Source organism: Ostrea edulis, chromosome 9 (assembly GCF_947568905.1).
Source record: "Ostrea edulis chromosome 9, xbOstEdul1.1, whole genome shotgun sequence".
Taxonomy (NCBI): domain Eukaryota; kingdom Metazoa; phylum Mollusca; class Bivalvia; order Ostreida; family Ostreidae; genus Ostrea; species Ostrea edulis.
Genome location: NC_079172.1, coordinates 38,443,770 through 38,452,669, shown reverse-complemented (window position 1 = coordinate 38,452,669; position 8,900 = coordinate 38,443,770). Strand labels below are relative to the sequence as shown.

Below are 8,900 nucleotides of genomic sequence, written 5' to 3'. Positions count from 1 at the left end.
GTTTTGTTTTTGAAACAGTATCAAAATTAATTCCATTTTTAAAAATAGCTCTCAGCATTTCTTAAGGGAAGCTGGGTTTCAGTGTGATCCAACACATTTGTGAAAAGTGTGGTGGATCACATATCCTTCCCTTGGGAAAATCCCAACAAAGGAGAAGATTGAAACTCGTTAGGACTATCGTCTTTATGCTATTTAGAAATGTTTGCGGTATTATTTTCTCTGTAAAGGATAAAAGCTTCAAACTGTCCATTCTGTGAGAGAAAGAACTGATCGAGGCCCGCAGGGCCGAGCTTAGTTCTTTCCCTCACAGAATGGACATTTTGAGGCTTATATCCTACTTAAAATATTACATCTTTTGTTCTAAGAATGGACAGTCTCAGGTAAACCCATTGACAAATTTTGATCTGAAAAGCATTGTGTTTTCGAACATTTGGATGAGGAAATAATTAACACCAGCCAAAAGAACCCAATACACCTATCTCGTGAAGTGAAATTATTGATGAAAGCGAAAATAATAATTCAGAATTAGGATATGCTAATAAAGAAAACATAAAAAGGCGTTGTGAAGAAGTTTCGGAAAGTGCCTCTGAATCCAGCGAAATTCAAATGCAGTATGGAAATTTGTCTTTCAAATTTAAGTTTTGATGCGATATAGTAATGGCCAATCGAATTTAAAAATTGTGAATCTTACGAGTTGAAGCAGAGAATTCTACTAAAGGGAAATATAATTTTTAAGTGTTTCAGTGATTTTTCTGATATCTGTGTTGATTCTTACTTGTAGGGAATTTAAGATTAAATTTGTATCTCTTTGACAAATGTATTGTCTTTCTCTTATTTTCAGCCTACCTGTAGATGTTTAATAAGTTATTGGGTTTATCTGTAGGTGTCCAATAAGTTGACAATTATTATTGTCCATTATTTTTAAGAACGGACAGTATCTGTCCATTCTTAAAAATAATAGACAGCAATTGTCAACTTATTGGACACCTACAGGTAACCTTTTCACTGCAAGTGGACTTTCTTATATATAAAAGCCTAAAAAGACAAAGGATTGCGTAACAATTTTTTAAAAACATGTCATATAGTACACATTACTAATATCATCGTTCATTTCTAATAGGCCAATCAGAAATTTAATCCTTTTGAACAATCCGACTTTATGAGAATCAAATTTAACTCCTACTAGGTAAAATTAAAGATGTAAATAAAATGAGAATATGAAAATCTACTCATAGATATAACATTATTCACACAAATTTCCAAATATCTAGATAAAGATTTCGAAATCGAATGGTAGGGCGTGCACCTGCACCTACCAACATGCATATCTGTTATAGGAGCATGAAACACAAAATCAAGAACATTAATTAGATACATGTAATTAAGTATTCATAACATTAATTCTGGCTGCCTAACAACCGAAACATATTCGGATACATCCCCCTAGCAACAACGCCACCGATCAGCTGTTTTGAGTTAAGACAATTTCCCATAATGCACAGCGGATTCTTCTTTGTTGTGAATAAGTGCGAATGTGTCACAACTCGACATTTCTTTGTTTTGAGACTGTGATTAATATTGGTGTACAGACTGTAGAAAAATGAACTAAGATATGCTATAGTGTTGCCTTAGTATTGTACCATCTGTAGTTTCAATCACGATCGAAAATGGCCAGTGCGAAAAGTTCATCGAAAGGAGAATTTCATGTTGGGGGAAAGTATCGACTTGTGAGAAAAATCGGGAGCGGATCATTTGGGGACATTTATCTGGCAATGAATATAGCGAATGGAGAGGTTGGTAGGCTTTTAAAACATGTAGCGAGCAGAGAATAGTTGTTTGATAAAGTTGTCATCTTTTCTCGCTCTAGTATTGTCTTTATAAATTTCTGTGTTTGATTGTTCATGTCGTGGCTTTACAGGAAGTGGCCGTCAAGCTGGAATCCGTCAAAGCCAGGCACCCTCAGCTGATTTATGAGAGCAAACTGTATAAAATTCTCCAGGGAGGAGTTGGAATCCCCCACATACGGTAAACAATGACAGTCTAGCATGTTTATTGTGGTTTATATGTAAAGTTAGGGGGGGGGGGGGGGGGGTAATTGTACGCTTATTACTCCTCCTTCATTTTCACCAAGTTCTGATAAAGAAGAAATCACCGACTTAACTGTTTAGATCTAACAACACATACCTCTTTAGTAAGGTTACATGTGTTCATGAATGTTATAGAACATATAGAGCAATTTACTTAAAAATGTAGTTCTATGTAGGAACTATAGTGACTGTCTACATACTGTAAAAGTGGTTTGATGAGATGAAAGTTTAACGATTTTTCTGATTTGAAAAACTGAGCAAGTCGAGGATACTTCGATAAATTTTCTCTCTTACTCTCTAAATAAAAATGGAATATCTTTCTTTGCTTGCTTCTATGTAATAGTCGTACAATACATATGGAGGAGATATGTTACAACATTAGCTTTTTTGTTTTCGTTTTCGACATGACACAAATCTTTGAATGTACAATATCGAAGATGTTGCTTGTGGCCATTGATGTACTCTAGTTCAATCACAGTATAGGTTAATCAATTTTACTTCTGTGGTTTAAGTTGTTGTGTTGGGCCTAAACCAGGGTTACCAGACCCATCAGCTTAAAATAAAAACCTGAAGAAAAAAATAAGAATAGAAAAAGTGAACAAGCTGGCTGACAGGACAGTTAAAATACTTGATTTTACAATGAGAAAATTGAAGTGAAATGAAACTTTGACGTATTGAATCCATTTGTCAATTTCACCAGGGTTTCTTCTTCATCAAACTTTCCATTTTTACAATATTTTATACCAAAATTCTATACTACAACACAAGGGAGGGCACTCACACACCCCCCCCCCCCCCCCCATATCCTTGCTTCACATTTGTATTATTTCTGCTAACAATGCACTATAGATCTATACCTATGTATGTGAATGAATTCCATAATGGTATATCTCAAAAACTGATATATAATAATCCCCATAGGCTAATGGACATTTAAACCTTGTCAGCTGTGAGATGTCCGGTAGACACCCCAGTGATGTACTTTCAGCAACAATTTCACTTTAGAACTCAATTTATAATATGGGCTTGATGGTCACTAGCAAAATTCTTTGAACATTTTAGAAAATATGTGATGAACAGCCAGTAAATATTATGTTCTTCCATATATATAGTTATATATCTGTATGTGTGTTACTAACAGCGTTACAGATCTGGATAATATGGAATGTAGTGATTTTTCGAGGTTCTGTTTATTACCTGGTAAAGGTCACCTTTCTCCCCTTTTGACAACTAATGAATATTTCCCCTTCCACAGGCAAAAATTTCCTTCAACTGTAGAAACGTACACAAAACTGTATAAGAATTTTTAACAAAAACCATTTAAATTGTATATTGTAAGTCATTTTTGGAAGTATTAGATAAATATAGATAATAATCAGTAACCAATCAATTTATATATGTCTTTTTAGAGATATTATAATCTGAGGATGTCTCCCATTTGACACACACCCCCCCCCCCACCCCCCCCCCCCCCTGGAAGTTTATGATTGCATTCTCAAAAATTCCCCTTAAATATGAAATGGGTAATAATAACATATAAAAGCTGGATAAAACCCTGGAATTATATTTAGTTTCAAATTCCCAACCTATTGTAATTGAAAAACAGCTCAGTTTGACCTGTAAACGTGTGGTGGAGATCAGGTTATGTAATTTGTCTCTCTCGGTCACCGGTCATTGGATCTGTGTGCAGGTGTTCATTTCCAGTACAAACTAGGGGTTACTTCACCCATTTCTGGGCACTAGTACGGATGAAATAAATGTGTTCCCAGGACGATTAAGGGTTTAAAATGCTTTAAAACTTTTGTCACACCCAGAATCACTTTAGATTACTGACAGAATATAAATTACGACTGTGTCATGATATCATATTGACAATAATTGATACATGTGTCATACATATTGTGAGATCAATACGATCAGTATATTTTCATATTTACGCAACACCTAGACTGAACAACACCCTGCCATGTCTTATAATCTCGCTGTCCTATGCATGTACATTGTTGCAATATTCTTGTTTCTGGGACGTCAGAATGTTCACAGGTTTTTTATGTGTATCAGTAAACTATTTTTTTTCCATTTTTTCAAAGTGTCATGAAGTACTTATTGAAGCTAGCAAATATGGTAAAAGAACAAGGTACGAGTGCACCCTGATTTGGCTCGACAGAGGGTTAGCTAAACAAAAACACCATCCCTTAATAAGTGCATGCTAAATTGATATTCAATTATAATGCATGCATTTTCTGTATCAGATGTCATGATTCAGCTAAATTTTCCCAACTTTTTGTTTTTGAAATGAGCAAATTCTGCTCAGGTTTTCTGTAGAAAGTGTCGAGCGACATTTAATGTTATACCGGTGTGTTTTAGGTTACAATGTTCATACTATGTAAACAATTATCCTTCTGCTAGACACCTGTACTGTATATTTTGTATCGAAAAAAGAAATACCACTCAGAATTCAAAACATTTTGGGGTTTTTTGTGTTAATTTTGACCAAATTATGAATAAAAGATGTCCATGTACAAGTGATGTCAATTTTTTATTTTTTTGTTTTTTGTTTTTTTTGAAAAAGATAAATGATATGTAGTATTTTGTGAGAAGCTTTATTGATTTCAGCTTCTTCTGTCTTTTATTTAAAAGAAGAAAAAAAACCTGCCTCTGTCAAGTCTGTATAGACATGAAAGTCACATGAGTTATTCATTAACATTTTGTTGTTAGGTGGTGGGGAGTGGAACGGGAGTACAATGTACTGGTTATGGACCTATTGGGACCAAGCATTGAGGACCTCTTCAACTTCTGCTCCAGAAAGTTCAGTATGAAGACAGTGCTTATGCTGGCAGATCAGGTCAGATTTACTTAACATTGCTGCACTGCAGTTTTCTTTACATATGTTGCACAGCAGCAGGACTTAATGTAATCATTACTGTGAAACAATATTTTGGTTTTGGTGTTTCAAGAATGATTTTACAAACTCCTTTACTGAAAGCTTTATAATGGAGGAGGGCAGAAATAAAAGAAGCTCATTTAACAATGAACTAACAGGTCATCAGGGGAGGGGACTTGGGATCTAGATACTCAGACACCTAGGGGAGGGAATTTAGATACTCAAACACCTAGGGAAGGGAATCTAGATACTCAGTCATTAGGAGAGGGGGTCTAGCTAGAATCTTGATGCTCAGACATAAAAGGGAGATCTGGCTATTCAGGGAAGGGGACATGGAAATTGGCGGCTCGGACATTGAAGGGGAGTCTTGAGGAGGCAAAGAATCTGGTTACTTAGGGGAGAGGAGACCTGGAATCTGAATACTCAGGGAGAGGAGACCTGGAATCTGAATACTCAGACACTCAGGGAGAGGAGACCTGGAATCTGAATACTCAGACACTCAGGGAGAGGAGACCTGGAATTTAGTTAAATTAAACACATAAATATATGGGAGCAACGTTGCATACAAGTTTATGTGCTTCGACCAATTGATGTAGAATTGGGTTAATTTGTGAATGAGTGTTAAATACAAGTTCATTTATAACACATGTATTTAAAAATGGTTTGAATTGGCTAAGTGAGCTGTGATGAAAGCTCACTTTTTGTCACATTGCCCAATTATGTGCTTGACTATTCATGCTATGATGCATTTATGAATAGTATAACTTGAAGCCCTAATTGGGGTGCAATGTTACTATTATGCAATACCATTTTCCTCTGTTGTAGATGATAAACAGAATAGAATTTGTTCATAACAAGAATTTTATACACCGAGACATCAAACCCGACAACTTCCTGATGGGCATTGGGCGACATTGCAATAAGGTAAAGATTTAGATAATCATTGATATCAAGTCACATGTCAAAAACGCAGTACAGGTAAAGCAGGAAATTGTTGAGAAGTCAAGTAGACTTCTCCACGTTTTACAGGAAGAAAATTGTCATTCATTAAACTTTTTTTTTTAAATTTATTAAAGCATAGAAATTAAACACATTTTGCTTCGTGTGATAAATGCTTTAGTTCAGTGGATTTTAAAAAAGACACATGCAGTCATTGATGTTTATCTACATTGAAATGTTTTGTTAGGGACAGGGGTTCATATTACATGTGTAAAGATTTCATGCACAGAGTTTTTGAAATCTGTTTCTTACAAACTGTTAGTAATTATTTTTAATAATTTTATCACCTTTCACCAGCCTGAGTGAATGTTTGGTGATCAAAAGTTTAGGACCAGTAGATTTTGGAAACTCTACATGCAGATGCTTGTGCTTTTAATTGGTAATGGCCATAAACATGATAAAGAATTATTATATATTTTACATGTAGGGTAAGTTACAGAACTTTGTAAGTCTCCTCTTATGTGTAAATATTCTCATTACCAGTTCTTTGATATCATACTATGAAATTTTATCTCAAGCTTGTATAATATTAGAGAACTTTGCATACTGAATTATATATAAAATTTAAAACTTAACCATCCTTAACCTTTTCCATTACTCCCTTCTTTAGAATGGTTTTGAACATCTCCAAAGATTTAAAAGGAAAAAATAATTAAGATATGTCTTTGTTTTCAGGTTTATCTGATAGACTTTGGCCTTGCTAAAAAATATCGAGACAGTAGAACGCGACAACACATTCAATATCGAGAAGATAAAAACCTCACCGGAACGGCACGATATGCCAGCATCAACGCTCACCTGGGTATCGAACAAAGTCGCAGAGATGACATGGAATCCTTGGGTTATGTTTTGATGTATTTTAATAGAGGTTCCCTCCCATGGCAAGGGTTAAAGGTCAGTATGAATTATTATCAATTAAAATCTTATGTTTATTATTAGGGGCTCTGATCCCTATAGTGACCGGTGCGTCTGAGCCCTATAATGACCGGTGAATCTGAGCCCTATAGTGACCGGTGCATCTGAGCCCTATAGTGACCGGTGTTTCTGAGCCCAATAGCGATCAGTGTGTCTGAGCCCAATAGTGATTAGTGCGTCCATCCGTGTATGGACAGTTTTCTGGAATGTTGGTTATCACTGCTATTGAGGTAAAGCAAGCATAGCAGGGACCTTGCTGGGCAGTCTGTACTATAAATCCATTCATTAATTTGAAAATTTATACATGAACTTATATCAATGAGCTACAACTCAAGTCTCTTGACATATTTTTGATAGATTTTTGGACCTTGAATGTGGCAAATAATGCCAGAAAGTGGGACCTTTTTGTGATGATTACCATCACAATGATATTTAGAATACATCACAGTGATATCAAGTATACATCACAGTGATATCTAGTATTCATCAGTGATATCTAGTATACTTCACAGTGATATCTAGTATTCATCACAATGATATCTAGTATACATCACAATGATATCTAGTATACATCACAGTGATATCTAGTATACATCACAATAATATCTATAGTATTCATCACAGTGCTATCTAGTATACATCACAATGATATCTAGTATACATCACAATGATATCTAGTATACATCACAGTAATATCTAGTATACATCACAATGATATCAAGTATACATCACAATGTTATCTAATATACATCACAATAATATCTAGTATACATCACAATAGTATCTAGTATACATCACAGTAATATCTAGTATACATCACAATGATATCTAGTATACATCACAATGATATCTAGTATACATCACAATGATATCTAGTATACATCACAGGGATATCTAATATACATCACAATAATACCTATAGTATTCATCACAGTGCTATCTATTATACATGACAATGATATCAAGTATACATCACAGTGATATCTAGTATACATCACAATGATATCTAGTATACATCACAATGATATCTAGTATACATCACAATGATATCTAGTATACATCACAGGGATATCTAATATACATCACAATAATATCTATAGTATTCATCACAGTGCTATCTATTATACATGACAATGATATCAAGTATACATCACAATGATATCTAGTATTCATGACAGTGATATCTAGTATACATGACAATGATATCTAGTATACATCACAGTGATATCTAGGATACATGACAATGATATCTAGTATACATCACAATGATATCTAGCATTCATCACAATAGTATCTAGTATACATCACAATGATATCTAGTATACATCACAATAATATCTAGTATACATCACATTGATATCAAGTATACATCACAATGATATCTAGTATACATCACAATGATATCTAGTATACATCACAATGATATCTAGTATACATCACAGTGATATCTAGTATACATCACAATGATATCTAGTATACATCACAATGATATCTAGCATTCATCACAATAGTATCTAGTATACATCACAATGATATCAAGTATACATCACAATAATATCTAGTATACATCACATTGATATCAAGTATACATCACAATGATATCTAGTATACATCACAATGATATCTAGTATACATCACAATGATATCTAGTATACATTACAATGATATCTAGTATACATTACAATGATATCTAGTATACATCACAATGATATCTAGTATACATCACAATGATATCTAGTATACATCACAATGATATCTAGTATACTTAACAGGGATATCTAGTATACATCACAGTGATATCTAGTATATATCACACTGATATCTAATATACATCACAATGATATCTAGTATACATCACAGTGATATCTAGTATTCATCACAATGATATCTAGTATACATGTGATTTCTTAGTTGATTGAAATGAAATCATATTGTAGCAGGAAAGGAGAAAATGCAATGTACCAACCCGCTACATTTCTTTCTCCTTATATGTCTTCACAACTTGAAGAAATCAA

At 34.1% G+C, this 8,900-nt stretch overlaps 1 protein-coding gene across 1 annotated transcript in view; it reads left to right on the top strand.

Annotated features, from left to right (window-relative positions):
- The first annotated feature begins 1,468 nt into the window (after nt 1–1,468).
- Nucleotides 1,469–8,900, top strand: part of LOC125658217 (casein kinase I-like) — a 19,758-nt gene continuing 12,326 nt past the window's right edge. The window contains exons 1-5 of the mRNA XM_048889380.2: nt 1,469–1,793; nt 1,919–2,025; nt 4,806–4,932; nt 5,797–5,895; nt 6,646–6,864. Coding sequence (XP_048745337.1) covers nt 1,668–1,793; nt 1,919–2,025; nt 4,806–4,932; nt 5,797–5,895; nt 6,646–6,864 — 678 coding nt within the window. The 5' untranslated portion in view covers nt 1,469–1,667. The remainder of the gene's footprint in view (nt 1,794–1,918; nt 2,026–4,805; nt 4,933–5,796; nt 5,896–6,645; nt 6,865–8,900) is intronic.